At 33.9% G+C, this 17,528-nt stretch overlaps 2 protein-coding genes across 2 annotated transcripts; both read left to right on the top strand.

Annotated features, from left to right (window-relative positions):
- The first annotated feature begins 2,458 nt into the window (after window positions 1-2,458).
- LOC133305879 (pentatricopeptide repeat-containing protein At3g18020) lies at window positions 2,459-5,003 on the top strand. The gene has a single exon (XM_061506122.1). The coding sequence runs from the start codon at window positions 2,459-2,461 to the stop codon at window positions 4,490-4,492; it is 2,034 nt and encodes a 677-aa protein (XP_061362106.1). The 3' UTR covers window positions 4,493-5,003.
- Window positions 5,004-13,076: 8,073 nt separating this feature from the next.
- LOC133305878 (patellin-6-like) lies at window positions 13,077-15,057 on the top strand. The gene is made up of 4 exons (XM_061506121.1): window positions 13,077-13,835; window positions 14,013-14,137; window positions 14,431-14,572; window positions 14,764-15,057. Exons 1-4 carry the CDS (start codon window positions 13,077-13,079, stop codon window positions 15,055-15,057), a joined length of 1,320 nt encoding a protein of 439 aa, XP_061362105.1.
- The last annotated feature ends 2,471 nt before the right edge of the window (window positions 15,058-17,528 follow it).

Here is a 17,528-nt window from a genome sequence, read left to right as displayed (position 1 = left end):
ATACATATCATGTGTCTTATATATGGTGTCTTGAATTGATCAATTCTGAATGAAGGGCTAGCTTCTGCAATGAAAATTGTTTAGAAGTTAGAACAACATGAAAAGTATGGTCAGAAGATTTACTAAAAGTTTTATTCTCAGAGTAGAAAGAGCTACTCGTTCAAAACTCATGGGATGCTAGTGACTTTGGAAGAGAGAAAAAAAGTGGGGAGGGGGGGAATTCATACGTGTCCCGTGAAGTGCAATCTAAATAATGGAAAAGCTGAGTGTAAGAGCGATGAAAAACAAAAAAAAAACGAATTACACATAATTGGGAGCTTGCGGTTGTGGTTCTATTGCAAAAGTCATTATAATCTCAATTGAAGAGTAGTTATTATATATATGGTCTACATTTGCCTTACATTATAAGACTTTAAGTCTTGGTGATTGTTGTTGACTTAGAAAGTGTACTAGTCACACAAGTAATAAAATGATCAAGTAGAGATCACTTCCACGACGATTTGTGTTCAAGCACTTACTAACCATAAATATTTAAGTTGAATCAACCAAAAAATCATAAATTGCATTGATTTCTTGTCACCAGAAATTGAATTGAATTAAGATTTGATAAAACAAATAAAATGTTATTATAATTTAAATAAGTAGTCAGATGTCAATTTCCCTCAAGCATGAATTTATGGATGAACCAATTTTCATAATGAATTATCTACTATGTGATGTTGATCAACATTTTTCTTATCATCAAGATGTAATGTCTTACTATCCTGATTGATACATTAATCAGAAACCCCAATCCCTTGGTGATTCCCTTCTTAATATATATATGTTAATTACTAAGATCTTAAGATCACATCAGAATCCTAACATCAATGTCTTGACTACTAGAACACTGATGCTGAAGTTGTCAAATATAAAAACAATGTAAACATGTCTGTTCTACACTATTCCTTTAACATAAAGAATTGATCAAGACAACTTCATACAATCACATAAAAGATAAACAAAATATCTAATTAACCATTCACAAATTCACACTTGAGTTCCATTGAATCAGACTACAAAGGACTCTACTCAGACATAATTAAAGAATAAATAAGAGAAGAAGAAAGATCAAACTCCATTGTCATGATAGTTGAGTCTTCAATCTTCAAGTACAATTACATAGAATGAACTAATTAATACAAGAACTAATCCTAAAGAATTTGGAAATTCAGAGAGAATGAGGAGTCAAATCAGATCTATGAAAGATCTGATCTGATCTCCCCTCTCCTAGTGTGATGAGAAAAGTCAGATTAGAATAGATATATTAGAGAACGAAGGCCCTTTGCTCCTATATAGTTTAGAAATTCTAACTGAATTACATCCAAAAACTGACATGGGCGCTAAAACTCTCATTGTTGGACGTTTTAACGCTCAACTTGACAGATGCCTAACCACTTTTAACTGTCATCGGGGCAAAAATGCTTGAATTGATCATTTTAGCGCTCAAGACCCGCATCTTTTTGAACAGCAAGGCGCTAAAACGTTTACTTTGGACGTTTTAGCGCCCAACACTTAGAATTTTTCCATTCTTCAGAATCTTCTTCCTTCTCTCTTTTGCTTCATTGAGCTTCATTTTCCTACAAGAACAATATAAATTTTCAACAAAGCTTCCAGAATTTGTATTTATGACTTTCTAGGACATTAACCCTCTTTTCTATCCATTTAATCACACAAATTAAACTAATTCATGCTTTAAAAATCTTATAAACTAACGGTTTATCAATGATCAATTCCAAACTTGGAATTATTTTAGGTGGTTATCATAGCTTCAAGTCCCACATTACTTAAGAAGAGACCTTAAAAGGTTTGCAATATGTGACAGTCTTTTATGGGAATGTACGGGACTATTCTTGCATGAAATGGGTGGGGACTCACTGTATTAAATTAATGGGAATTATCAATGTTGTGTTGTAGAAAAAATTATATCCATTCCTGCACTAATAAAAACTTGTGGGTGCCACTAGCTTAAAACAAAAAAAAAAACAAAAAATAATAAGAAATCACCACAATCAATGTATTAGTGGGAAGGGTGTTGTTTTCCTTGCAACAGGAGAAAAACAACACCATTAATGGGAATTATACATGTTTGAAAATAATTGTTAAGAATTTTTCTTTTAAAAAAAAAAAAAATTGCATGAAATGGGTCATTGACCCCTATAAAGATATGTCTTTGATAGGGCTTGACATGTCTTGGATAAGCCCGTTGGGGTGTAAGTCTGAATCAGTTTTCTTTGGCTCCTTCAGCCCATTTTGAGGATCCCCACAACTCCCAACACGATTTGTTGCAAGCTAATTCCTAAACCTTCTTTATCCTTATTAATTTCTCAAGTTTTGCTTTCTCATATTTCGATTTTACAGCAGTTAAGGTTCTAGCATCTATATCAACTTTTTCGACAACAAGAAATTGATTTTTGTTATGTATCAAGGTCGAGCATTGCAAATGCATTTAGCAATATGCACACAACAGAAGCTTAACGAGCTGGTTGCAATGCAAGCACTCACCTTTCTCATTCCCCACAAACCAAAATCCTTGATTGCACTCTCCCTTCGATTATCAACTACCACCGCTTCATCTCTCTCTCAACACGGCATCACCAGCATCGTCCACTCTCTCTGCGATTCCAACCGTTTCTCCGAAGCCCATCAACGCTTCTCCCTCTTCCTCGCTTCTGGTGGCGTCCCCGACGAGCGAACCTGCAACGTGCTTCTCGCTCGCCTGCTGGGTTCTCGAACCCCACACAAAACATGGGGTGTTGTTTGTTTCTTGATCGGTGCCAAGCCTGGTTTCGTTCCCTCTTTGGTTAACTATAACCGTTTGATGGATCAGTTTTGCGGGTTTTGTCGACCCGGTGATGCTCACAGGTTGTTTTTTGACATGAAAAATCGTGGGCATTGTCCGAATGTTGTTTCCTACACCACTATCATTAATGGGTATTGCTTGGTTGGTGGAATCAGAGATGCACGGAAGGTGTTTGATGAAATGCTTGAGAGTGGCGTGGCGCCGAATTCTATGACATACAGTGTTTTAATTCGAGGCGTTCTTCGGGAGAGGGATTTGGAAGGTGGGAGGGAACTGATGTGCCAGTTATGGGAGAGGATGGATGTGGAAACGGACCCTGCAGTTAAGACTGCGGCCTTTGCAAATTTGGTTGATTCTTTGTGTAGGGAAGGGTTTTTCAATGAAGTGTTTAGGATTGCAGAAGAGTTGCCATGTGGGAGTAGTTTGTCTGAGGAGGTTGCTTATGGCCAAATGATGGATTCACTTTGCCAAGTTGGAAGGTATCATGGGGCAGCTAGGATTGTTTATGTAATGAGGAAGAGAGGTTTTGTTCCGAGTGATGTTTCATATAATTATATCATACATGGGCTTAGCAAGGATGGTGATTGTATGAGGGCTTATCAGTTGTTAGAGGAAGGAGCTGAATTTGGTTTCTTGCTATCTGAGCATACTTATAAGGTATTAGTGGAAGCTCTTTGCCAAGTGCTGGATGTAGACAAGGCAAGGGAAGTTCTAAAACTCATGTTACGTAAGGAAGGTGTTGACAAGACTAGGATTTACAACATCTACTTAAGAGCTCTGTGTCTTGTGAACAATCCTACAGAACTTTTAAACGTACTTGTGTTTATGCTTGAGAGCCAGTGTGAGGCTGATGTGATTACCCTCAACACGGTTATCAATGGTTTTTGCAAGATGGGGAGGATCGATGAAGCTTTAAAAGTTTTGCATGACATGTTGATGGGTAAATTTTCTGCACCTGATGTGGTGACCTTCACTACAGTAATTTCTGGTCTATTGGATGCTGCAAAAGTCAGTGAAGCCCTTGATATATTTCATAGAGTGATGCCTGAAAATGGTTTAAGGCCTGGTGTTGTGACATATAATGCTCTTCTACGAGGCTTATTCAAACTAAAGAGACCGAATGATGCATTAAGGGTTTTTAATAGCATGATAACTGATGACATTACTGAAGATAGTACCACTTATACAGTGATTATAGAAGGTCTATGTGAATCTGACCAAATAGAAGAGGCAAAGAGTTTTTGGCACAATGTTATATGGCCTTCGGGGATTCATGACAATTTTGTTTATGCAACAATTCTGAAAGGGCTCTGCCGCTCTGGCAAATTTAGTGAAGCTTGTCATTTCTTGTATGAATTGGTAGATTCTGGGGTCTCTCCAAATATATTTAGTTACAATATTCTGATCAACTGTGCGTGCAATCTAGGTTTGAAAAATGAAGCTTACCAAATTGTTAGAGAGATGAAAAGGAATGGACTGAGTCCTGATTGTGTGACATGGAGGATTCTTGACAAGTTACACAGCAAAGTGAAGAAGCACTCCCATACAGAAGATCCAACCTTGTATACCATTTATGAGGGACAGGACATGCACAATGAAGTAAGTCAGGGAAGAAGCAAATGGAATTCGGTTTGTACTGTAAAACTATAGCATAAAATTGGTATTTGTCTCAGTGATCTACACTGTACAGCATTAATAAGGCTTTGAAGTTTGAACAATATCAAGGAGGAGCATTAAACAAGGATGACCAGTGGTAAACATCTGGATTTTACCATATAACAATGCATATTTTGATCAAATGTGTAATTTGAAACAAAGTGGAAAGAGAGTATGCGAATTTGAGATAAGCAACGGAGAGAGCTGTGATCCTGCTGGAACGAAAGCAACCACAACAGTTTTGTACAGAATCAGCAGTACATGTATCAAAAGCTAGTTTTCTCACAAAAGCCCTAGGACAACCTCCAACAATGAAGCTATGAGATGAAATCTTCTATACTGAGTTCAATCCATCAACAACTTGTATTAAATAGCCACAATTTTGATCCACCAACAACAGAAAAAAGGCCCAAGTTCAAGAGTAACAATACAAAAATATCACAAGTATCATTGCTTACAACAAATACTAAACAAAGCAATCGAAATTTTAGAATTTTTTTTTTGGTGGGACAATAACTAACAAACGTGCTAGGATTATCTCGTTCTTTTATTTCAAGTTTTTTTTTTTAAGTAATGTGAAATGACATGCATGCAAAATGCTCTACATCCCAATGATAATGATAAGGATATTGCACATTTATTCGGACCTTTTGATCTTGCAGGGTTAATAGCTCGAATATGCAAATCTAATTGAACTGGTTGGTAAAATTTGCTACTAATGCTATACCTATTGGCCTCTTAGATGGAGACAAAAGTATGCATCTGGTTATACTGAGAGAAAAGAAAGGAAGCACATAGTATTCTTATGATATATTCATTTCAGGGATAGGTTATTCTACCTACTATTTTTTCTGCCTACCTTTGTCTACTACCCTCCAACACCGTTAGATCAGAATCTCAAGAAGAGAGAGAAAGATAAATGTTAGTTAAGATTCTGATCTAATGATGTTTTAAAGTGGTAGGCAAAGGTAGACAGAAAAAATGGTAGTTAGAATAACTTATCCCTTCATTTCAATACTTAATTGGATGATTGCATCAATTTCCCTTAATCACAGAAAAGAAGAAGAAGAGATTTAAACAACTAGGGTCTGTTCCTTCTATTACACACTCGTGAAACCTAATTTAAAGACTCTGGTATTTTAATGTCCAACTTGGCCCTGCTTAAACAAAAGCACATGTTGTCTTGTTGGAATGAGAGAATAAGTGGAGTTGGCTACGGTATAATGTTGATCGTCTGTTGCTGTGGCTAGGTTTTATCAATCAACAAACTATGAAATTTTCACGCCATCCACTACCTCGAAAAGCTTATTGATTGTGAACATTGGAACTCAACTTTAAAACCAAAATTTCCTTTGTTTTTTGTTTATTTAATGTGAACATTTTGCACTTGCAAAATTGTTCATAGTATCATTAGTTAGCTCTAAACTTTTAAAGCAAATATGGGTATGTGTGTTTAACAAATTAACAGGTTTGTGAACTTTCCGTTTTGCTTCTAGGTTAGGATTTTCCTCCGGAATTATGGATATTCTTAACCTTTTAATGCTTCAGAACAGTAATTTCAAATCTGTTGTGATTGTGCAGAAGCTGTACGCCTTATAGTCTTGGAACTTGGAAGAGTCTTCAACAGGTTGTCTCTGAACCTGCCTCTCTGATTAAGATAGTACCCTTACGGTACAGTTATCTCCTCAAAATGAAATCATTTACCTGAAGCTTGTACCTTTACTGCCACCATATGCCTTTTTCTTTAGGCAACTGTCTCAATTATTTGTTCTTTTATCAGTTTTTTGCTTTATTAGATATGTGGTACATAAGAAAAAGAAAACAAGCGGTCCCTCTTCTTGCTTTTAATAATAGAGTTTTATACTCCTTGTATTACACAAGATGGGTCTTCTTACGCAATATAGACAAAAGTCATATGATAGTCGTATATTAGAAAAAGTTATACGTGAGATTCATATAAACACGAAAATAATAGGGTGTGTAAGGAAAAAAAAAAATTTATGTTACATGAGAAATATAAAACCCTTATTAATAACAATAATATATAAATGACTTTTTTTTTCTCATGTCACATAAGATAACATCTCTTATATCATAAATACAATAAGTAGTGGAGTCCATCACTTGTTAAAAAAAAAAGATAATGCGAATTTTGATATCTCATACCATGAGATAGCTATCTCATGTTTAATGAAAAAAATTCTCATATATAAAACTTTAGAAAGTGTGATCATATGGTTAATAAAACTATAAAAGGAAATGTATACTTTGCCTTAGAATCACTTAGCAGAAGAGAACATAAGCAGAGAAAACAGTTCAGATTACATACCCAAAAAGCTTATTCGTCCAATAATGGGCATAGAAGTTAATATTCACCCAATAATCAGCATATAAGTGATATCAAGCATAAAAAGGGAAACTTGTAACCAAGACAAACAGGCACCCCAGCTCTATTCCAAAAAAACTAATAATAATGAGACTAAAAAACTAGCTTGGAAATATAATAATGTTATTTTTAGAGGGGAAAAAATAGACATCTAACTTTTATAGTTGAATGAATCTTTATACAAAAAACTTTGTAGGAAAACTAGCATTTTCCTTTGATTTGGATCAAAATTCTTAAACTTTTATTTAATTTCCCTTAGCGTGTACAAAAGTCACAAATTTGAAGCACTCGACCATGCTATTTTCTCAATTCCCCACACGGGAAATTGTTGAGAGATTCTCTGCCTTTGTAATAATTACAATGCTTCATGCTTTCAAGCAAGGAAACGTCAAAACCTTCAATATCTCATTCATATTTGGTCAGGCCAAAACTGCATCAAACAGTGGCCCATGAACTTACTTTGGTAGTCCTATCAAGAAGGATAGTTCATGCACGTATGAACATTGCATATATATGCAGGTACATATGTGACCACTCTTGGGCTTGTTATAGTTTCAGAGAGGGAAGTTGACAATTGACAATACAGGCTATAAAGCCATGGCCAATCACTTTCAAATTTCAATATCCAGGAGTGAATACATCAATCCTTGATGAATAATTTCCACTTGAAAGTGATATATCCTCTATCTACTAAATTGATATAGCCATATCATATCATCCAAATTATTGGGGTAAAATTGTTCACCTAACATGCATGACAAACATAGGTTTTCTGTCCTTTGTGGTTTGTTAACAGGCATGGTCTGCAAAGCTTATATGGGCTATGCCATTGTTACGCGATATTTTGTTAAGATATTTTTGTTAAATTTATTTTTCTTCAAAAAAATTCACACTTTCAAAATACAAATGAAGAAAAAAAAAAAGTAATGTTTTTCTACTATAAAGCAAGTTCCCTATCAATTAGGGCAAAACCTTACCCACATGAAAGTCATTGTCTTCAGGACAGTGTCGTGTACCTTGAGGGATGCTATGGCCCCCTCCCTCCACGTTTTTCTTTGAATTTATATGCAATTTTTTTCTTCTTAATAATGGCCTCCCAAGATCTTGTGTTTACCATAATCTACTTGTGCCCTTAGGTGTGTTTGTTATAGGTTTTTATTTGAGTTTGATCGGGAAACGTGAGTGGGTATTGAAAAAGATCATGTTTGATTCAAGTTTTGGAAAAAAAAAAAAAAGACTAGCTAAATAGAAAGCCTAAGCAATTAGATTTGTGTTTTTTTTGCTCAAACTAACTATTCACAAATACCACTTTGGGTGTGGTATTTTAGGATAGGTAAGGAAGTGATATTAAGGAAATCAAGTTATTGATGTTGGACTCTCATTTTTATGTAATGGTTTGTTTAAAAAATATTGATAATGGGAGTGTTTTGGTCAATTCAACCAATTTTCTCATCACTATTTTATATTCAACCAAACATAGACTTTACAAATTTACATAAATTTTTCCGGTAATATTTCGATGAACCAAACATCTTTTTTTTAAAATTTTCCATCAAACTCAATTTCCTACTATTTTCTCATTAATTATGTTTCCTCAATAAAAAAATATCTCCTCATTCAAATTGCACTCAAACAATTAACAAAATTTAATCATGTAAGAAAAGGTAACTGGGAGAATGTTATTTAAGTGCATTCTAAACAATCAAAATATCTAACTTGTTGCCGAGCCGAAAAAGAAGGTCACCGGGAGGATGTTATTTTAGGTTGTCCCTTTGATTTTTTATTTTTTATTTTATTATTTATTTTACATATAAGAAATTTAATTATACAATAAAATTTAATCCGTAAGTTTTTCATCATTATTGAGCTTTTCTAATTGTTATTCTTGTTTTTCAGCAGCAGTTCCCCTAATTTTGTTTTTCTTTTCGGGGTAGTTTTTACTTCTAAAAAAATTACCCACCTTTGAGATACAGTTGAAGAGTTTACTTTGCAGTTTCTTAGCCCCATGTTATGGTAGTTATGCAGTTTTAACTTTTAAGTTTTAATTATGAAAAATATGTTTCTATGAGACAAAATTTTCTCATGTATCACAAAAAAAATGTGTAGATTAGATAAATTTATCTTATAAAAATTATCTCATGCAATAAGAAAAATATATTTCTCATTAATTATTTTAAACCTGTTTTAACATTATATAATTAAATATTTTTTTAAAATACAAATCAATGTCTGATGTTCTAACAAGACCACCTAATTCAATTTTGGATTTATATCTTTTTACCTTCTCCAAAATTTGCGACTCTTAAAAATCAAATTATTATCTTTTGAGTAGATCAAATCTTAAAGTTTAGTTGTATCATCACTAGACCAATAACTTTTAGGTAATTATAATTCTTTAAGGGTGTGCATGACAACTATTCTATTCTTTGGCACTCTTTCTGAAAAGAAACAATTCTTTTCTATTTCTATGTCTTAGAATAGTTTCTGAGAACAAAAATATGATTGATAAAATGTTCTATTTTTATTTTGAGAATGAGAATTGCGTTTGATAACCCAACAAATAATACAATAAAAATAATTCCTATAAGCATAATTTTTTTTTCGGATCATCACTTTTCTTTCCATATGGTGTGGTGGTGGTGGTGGTGGCGGCGGCGGTAATGGTGGCGCCGGCAATGGTGGAAGTGGTGGGGCGTGGTGGTGGTGGTGACGGCAGCGATAGTGGTGGTAATGGTGGCGACATAGTGGTGGTGGTAATGGTAGCGATGGTGATGGCATAATAGTGGTGATAGTGATGACGATGGTGGTGGTGGTGATGGAGATGGCAGTGATGATGGTGGTGGTTGGCAGCGGTGGTGGTGGTGGTTGTTGGTGACGGTGACTGTGGCGGTGGCAATAGCGTGGTGGTGGTGGTTGGTGACAGTGGTGGCGTCGTGGTGGCGGTGGTGGTGGTGGCGTCGTGGTGGTGGTGGCGGGCCAACCCGCCCAACCAGCTAAATGGGACGGGACATGCTCATTTTTTGGCGGGTTGATAGAGGACATAGGCGGACCGGGGCGGGTCAGTGTAAAATAGGCTCGGGTTGGCAGGCCAACCCGCTCAATCCGCCAAACGAGGCGGGGCAGGGCGGGCTGGCTCTTTTTTTGGAGGGTTGATGGCGGGGCGGGTCGCCCACTTTGCCACCTCTAGTAGTGGTGGGCGATGGATGGAGGTGGTGGCGATGGCATCGTCATGGTAGCGGTGGTGATTGTAACAGTGACATTGTCATGGTAGTGGTGACGACGACATTGGTAGTACATTGACGACGGTGACGATTGTGGCGGTGGTCGTGTCGGGATGATGATGGTGATGATAATAATGATAGTAGTGGAGAGTGATTGAGAGAAATAAGTGTTTCTTATATTGTGTCCGAGAACAAAAAAACAGAATTTTTTTATTCTTTTTTTTTTCCAGCACAAAAATTAATCTGGTTCATCCCAGGAACAAAAAAGTAAATTGATGTTACCAAATGAATTTTTTATCTATTTCTGTTCCTAGGAACAAAAATTTAAAAAAAAAAAAATTTGATTCCAAAGTTTTTTTTCATGGATACAAAAAAAAATTTGATTCCAAAGTTTTTTTTCATGGATACCCTTATATACTCTTTGCATACTGCAATATGTTGTGTATGGGTCTTCATAATGAAGTACACATGTTGTCTTTAATAGTCAATAGACTCTGAAATTAATTAATTAGGGATTTTGTATTTATCATTTAACAGGACATAAGAAAATTTTCTACACACAATATTTTGTGGGGCCCACACTTTTTGAAGCAAAAAAAAAAAATTACGACACTCAAAATAAATTTCTATTACATTACAGAATCATTTTTTCTACAACATAACTCTTATAATACTCAATTATAAATCATGAATTAATTTTGGATAAAGATTTTATCATTCTCTTATTCTTAATAGATTTTTTTTCATTTTATTGGGAGTATAAATGTTGTTAAATTTCTGTTTGAATGAAATTTAGTTTGTAAATAAAAATAAAATAAAATTACACAGCCAAAAGCAATAATCCAAATTCTATCAAATTAATTGAGAAAACAAAATTGTTGAATGAGTGTAGTTTAATGGTGTACCGCTTTGTGAAGGATGGATGCAGTGTTGAACCCTTAAAAGTCACATGTAATAATATGTTTCTATAGTAGTTAAAATTTGCATTTTTAAGTCGTATACGATGGTGAGGTGAAGTACATACTGCAAGCAATTTTGAAATTCAGAACAAATCTACATATTTAAGGGCATGTTTGATTGTATTCTATTTTTTTTTCTTAAAATTATTTTGTAGAATAATTAATGAAATAGGTATTTTTGGTATTTTTTTCATTTTAAAAATTAAAAGTCAAAATAAAAAAACTTAAATATATTTTCTAAATTTGATTTAAAAAAGTTATAAATTTTATAAAATAGAGCTTACCAAATAAGTTTTTTTTGTTTTTTTTAAAATTAAAATACTATTTTTAAAAATAAAACTTAAACATACCCTTAATTCATGGGAATTCAAGAAGCTAAAAGGAATAAAAATATAAGGAATCAAAAGATATATGATTTTCAGGGACGATTGCTGGAGGAAAAAAAAAATTTATTAGAAAAATACAATTACTAGACATATGATGTGAAAGTAAATTTGGTAGAAAAGTTAAAAAAAATTATTTAATAGGTCGAAATATTACTGAAAATATGAGATTAAATTTTACGAGTTTGGAAGGAAAGTTAAAAAAAATTATTTGATAGACACTCATTTCTTCACTTAGCTGGTAATCCCAAAATACCACATTAGAAGTAGTATTTTGAAATAGTAATTTTTATCACAAAATGCAGACAAAGTCACAAATGACAAATTCTATGCAACTTATTTTACTGGATTAATTTTTTTCAAATTTGTATCAAACATGATATTATTAAATACTCACCTACACTTTTCCAGCGATCTAAAAAAAAAACTATCTTACCAAACATCTCCTGAAAAGTAATGTTTGACTATTCCAGCATTTTTTTTATGAGCGCTTAGCTTAAATTATTTTAATTGAGAATACTCTATAATTTCATATCAAAATGATTAAAGATTAAAATCTGAACCAGTCGGTGTTTCTATTCAGATTAGGTAAATAATTGTGATGAAATAGTTCAAAAGGGAAAAGAAATACAATCAAGGCCTTTCCAGTGTCACATCGCCAAAGTTTGCATAGTGTTTATCCACAAAATTAGTAAATTTTGTCAAGGATGCATTTACAATTTATTAATTTAAATCTTAACATTAACATCTTCAGCTACTTCTCTTTCCTCAATCAAATTCATTCATTTAATAAAATATAACTAAGATGGGTGCACCATAAAACTTCTCCAAGGTCACTTTCAGTGTTCCCATTTCTCTTAAACAATTCATACTGTGTTTCAAAAGTTCAAAACAGCGCGTGCTCTCTCTCTCTCTCTCTCTGACTCTCTTCACCCTTTCAAATTTGCTTTCACACCTTAGAACTTGAACTGAACTTGAAGTCCATACAAAGAAGAACAAACTGAACATCTATACCTATAATTTTATGTCTTGTATACATAAAAATAAAAATATATATAGTATTTATATTTTTTTTTATCTCTTTTTTTCACATGATTTAATATGGCCCTACATATTTTTATATGTATAGGTAATTTAATTAAATAGTAGATAATTTTATTACCTACTAATTAATAAGGAAAAAAAGCGTGTCATTCTAAATGACATATCTTTTATTCTTTCACTATCATAAAAAAATGGAACCCACACATTTAAAAATTTTCTCACGTTATCTTTTTCTCTCATTTGAAATGACATAACTTTGTGTTCATTCAAAATGATACACACTTCTCCCCACTAATAAACATCCAACCTTTTTTACAAACCATAAAAAAAATAAAAAACAACCTTGTGTTTTTTTTGTTTTTCTTGGTCGTTGTTGTTTTTCGCCTTCTTCTATTTCTGTTCTTGTTTCTTTCCACTTTTACTTTCTCTCTCCTCTCCCTAACACATACATACACTAGCGAGAGACTTAAAAAAGCTCTCTGCTTTCGCAGAGAATCAACAACCCCACCTTCAAATCAACCTGCATTTTCCATTTTCATGCAGAGATTCCATCTGGGTCTCACTCAAAAACCCCATTCATCACCAATGGATACCTCAACATCTCCCTTTCCCTCTCCCATGTCCATCCTCAACACCACCGCCACCAACACACCCTTCCATGACCTTCCAGAAGTTTCTCCTAAGCCATACAAGAAGAGCATAGTCACCACCTTGATGGAAGCTGCCACCTTCATCACCCCTTCCTTCAAAGAAGACACATACTTCGTGTCCCACCTAAAATCTTCGGAGAAGAAAGCACTGCAAGAGCTCAAGGACAAGCTCGTGGCTTCTGAATCGAACCACATTTCCATGTGGGGTGTTCCTTTGCTTGGTGGTGATGATAGAGCTGATGTGTTGCTCTTGAAGTTCCTCAGAGCTAGGGACTTCAGGGTTAACGATGCTTTCAACATGCTTCTCAAGTGCTTGTCTTGGAGGAGTGAGTTTGGTGCTGACAACGTTGTCGATGAAGAATTGGGGTTCAAAGAGCTTGAAGGTGTTGTTTCTTATACGCAAGGCTATGATAGAGAGGGGCACCCTGTGTGCTACAATGCTTATGGGGTGTTCAGAGACAAGGACATGTATGAGAGGATTTTTGGTGATGAAGAGAAGCTGAAGAAGTTCTTGAGGTGGAGGGTTCAAGTTCTTGAGAGAGGAATCAACCTTCTCCATTTCAAGCCTGGTGGGGTCAATTCTCTCATTCAGGTTACAGACCTTAAAGACATGCCTAAGAAAGAGCTCAGGCTTGTTTCTAATCAGATCCTCTCTCTGTTCCAAGACAACTATCCTGAAATGGTTGCTCGTAAGGTACCTTAAAAGACCTTATTCTGTTATTTTATTTTTTTTTTGTTTTTATTTGAAAAAAGGAATCTGTTGTAAATTGGAGTTGGTTGGTTGTTTGTTTGTTATCAATGTCATATCATACACAAACTTTGGTTTGATAAGGAATTTTACTGTGTTCTTTTCTCATTTTATTGCTTTCAGATTTTCATCAATGTACCCTGGTACTTCAGTATGTTGTATTCAATGTTCAGTCCATTTCTGACCCAAAGAACTAAGAGCAAGTTTGTGATTTCTAAGGAAGGAAATGCTGCAGATACACTCTACAAGTAAGTCCAATGGTTCAATAGCTTTTATGTTCTCCTGTGCACAAATAAACAATATTAGAAAATTTTGATTTGGGTTCTTCCTGTTAATGTTAATCTATGAAAGGATTTCAAAATAGCTGAGCTTCTTATCTGCCTTATATTTTTATGTTGATTTGTATTTTTATTTTAATTAAAGTTGTCTTTCCTTGGATTTCATTGTGTTACAATGCCACATATCAAACAAAATCCCCCTTACCCCACAATTTCACTTTTTGTATTTGAAATTTGAGGAGGTTTTGTTGTCTTCTGTTCAGATTTATAAGGCCTGAGGACATTCCTGCTCGATATGGAGGACTGAGTCGGCCAAACGATTTACAGAATGGTCCCCCAAAACCAGCATCTGAGTTTACAGTTAAAGGAGGAGAGAAAGTGAACATCCAAATAGAAGGAATTGAGGTAACAATTCACCCCATTGTACTCTTCCTTATGAAAGATTATAATGGTTTCTTCTTTAGAAAAAAAAAAAAAATTTATTGTCTTTATGGTTTTGGATTTTCAAGTCAAAAGCATGATCTAAGCCAAAAGTCTTATGATTTGGTACATATGGAAAATATTTTGTTGTTAATTACTTGCTATTGAATGGTTAGAGTGGTGCCACTATCACATGGGACATTGTGGTTGGAGGCTGGGACTTGGAATACAGTGCTGAGTATGTCCCAATAGCAGAAGGTAGCTACATCATAGCAGTTGAGAAGCCAAGGCAGATTGAAGCCTCAGAAGAAGCAATCCATAACTCATACACATCAAAAGAACCAGGCAAAATGGTACTCTCTATTGATAACACTGCTTCAAGGAAGAAAAAAGTTGCTGCTTATCGCTATTTTGTCCGCAAATGCTGCAACACACCATCTGAGACTCAGTTAAGCCTCCAACAGTTGTAGCCTTGTAGGAGCTATATGATGTTTTGCTTATGTTGTTAGTGTTGCTCCTTTTTTTTTTTTTTTGTTATCATTCTGAACTTGTTAATGCCTACTTAGAGGTACGTAGTAATGTATTAGTATAATGTAGAATAAAAAAGAAAAAAAAAATTAGTATGTGATCACTTGGTATAGATAAAAAAAACAATTAGATTTGCTTATACCATATAACTATTTTCCCATTGCATGTGATTGATGATTTTTTGTCAGTGGGGATTGTTGCTACTTGCTAGCAGTAGCATGTGTATGAAATGAAAGTACTTGAGATTTTTTCACAGAACATAAGTGAGTGGGGGATAGATATTGGCCAATGGATTTGATGTGATATATGGTCCATGAAGATGAACGGTGATGATAGTTTCAATAGAGAGTTCACGGGTGGTAACGTGTTTGGGAGGTTAAAGTTGAATAGTGGAGCCTTCTTTTCATTGCCTAATGTGTTACGGTGTTTGTCAGCATTGTGCTCTGCTCTGGTTTGGTGAATGAATCGTTTACCATTTCTTGAAATTCTGATACCCTTTAGCCTTTTATATTTACATTGGTTTTCTTTCTTATAATAGTGATGATGTCTTTACTTGGTATTTGTCTCTCTTCACACCAACAATATCCCTATATAATTCTAATAGTGGCCTTTGTTTCTCAAATCGGTATATCCTGCTAAATTTAGAATTTTTAATGATTAATTGTTTAATATTGTCAATGATTAATTTATTATGAGTTTTGTATTCTTATAGTCTTTGACTTGTATCATGCATTTATGCTTTCACTTAATCTTTTAAAATCAGTTTATCAGTGATTTTATGCCTATTGTTTCTTTAACAGTTAAATTAAAAATTTGAAAAAATAAAGGATATATTTTTTGTGTCACAAATGGTATATATGTTACCAATAGGTGGCAAAATCATGAGTATTTACCCTTGATTTAGTTCTTGGAAGATATAACAACGGTTATATTAATTGGCTTTCTGACCAATTATTTTTTTTAAATATTTATTTAATTTATTTTTAAATGATTTTTTAAATTAATATGATCAATTTCGTATGTTAATTGTAAGTCCAATCCCCGGACTTGTCCCGCATGTTAATTATATGGAATTTAATGCTAATTTGAAAATTCTGCGTGACAAACATTTAGAATTTAACAACAAAAATGTGAGACTTACACAAGTGACAAATAAGTCCTGTAAGTATGGTCAATTAGCAGAACTTTCATTTATGTTGACAATAAGTGTCGCATGTTCAAAACTTGTCTAGCATAAACTTGCCACATTAATTTGAAGGGTTTGTTTTTTCGAAAGTTACTTTAGATAATTTTATTTGATGTTCATCAAAATCACGTTGTTTTGGGCGAAAATTATGGTGTTTTTGTAATTTTAATTTATTTCAAAGTTATAATAGTCTTTGTTATTCTAATTTTTTTATTTTTTAATCTCAAAACAACGTCGTTTCAATGAACATTAGACAAAGTTATCTAAAGTAACATTAAATACTTGTTTTCCTAATTTAAAAATAAAAATAAAAAATGAATTAAATAGGTATTTGTTTTTGTCGAACGCATTTATTGGGATATTGTGAACAATATTACATAAGCAGGGGTGCATTTTGTGAAATTGTCTTCCTATCGTAGATAACATTTATTGCAGTTTGCAAGGACACTTGGACAAGGTGTGACCTCATAATTCAAACTGTCATTTATGGCAGTGACAAAAGGACACTGGAGATTGAAAAATGGAAGAAAGAAACAAGAATAATAGTTTTTTTAGAACAGATCACATTTTGCTGAAAATGTGGTAATCTACAATTTCTTTCGAGGACGTTTGAAACCAGGATTATATTTCAATTCCTGGAAAAAAATATGTTAGGGAAAATTATAATGCCACGTTTGGTAGTAAAAAAGGAAAAAGTTTCTTGGATAAAATTTTTTTCTCGGTTTTTGCTACTGTAGTATCCATTAGCTTTCGGCATTAGTGAGGGAATAAATTATTTGTTATGGACTCATATTTCTTCCAATATTCATTCCAATAACTTTAATAAATAAATTTCATTTTCAAGTAACAAAATTATGAAACTACTTGATTTAAAAATAAATTCCAATAAACTCTTTTGAACAATGGTCATATTTGTCAATGATAGAAGAGTTGAGTCATGGTCCTGTACGATTTTACCAAGTGAAAATTCAGCAGAACATTGAATAGAATTAAATGTTCATGGGATTTTTTTCTCTGAGCTGCTGCAGAAAGCCCCGTCTTTCAAGGGTTATGATGTTGAATGCAAATGGTGCAAAATAATGCCCAAGCTGAAATGAATTACGTTACTGAGCTGAATAGTTCTTCTATATTAGAAAGGAGTAACGGTAGTTTCTTCATTTGGATTTGTAATGTGAGGGCCAGCATTTGAGTACACATTGTTCTATCATGTAAACATGAAACAATTCT

This window comes from Gastrolobium bilobum, unplaced genomic scaffold (genome assembly GCF_033153095.1).
Source record: "Gastrolobium bilobum isolate Gb01-03AN ecotype WA unplaced genomic scaffold, APGP_CSIRO_Gbil_v1 utg12810, whole genome shotgun sequence".
Lineage (NCBI taxonomy): Eukaryota > Viridiplantae > Streptophyta > Magnoliopsida > Fabales > Fabaceae > Gastrolobium > Gastrolobium bilobum.
Note: the sequence above shows the minus strand (reverse complement) of the source record. Positions and strands in the feature narration are given on the sequence as shown.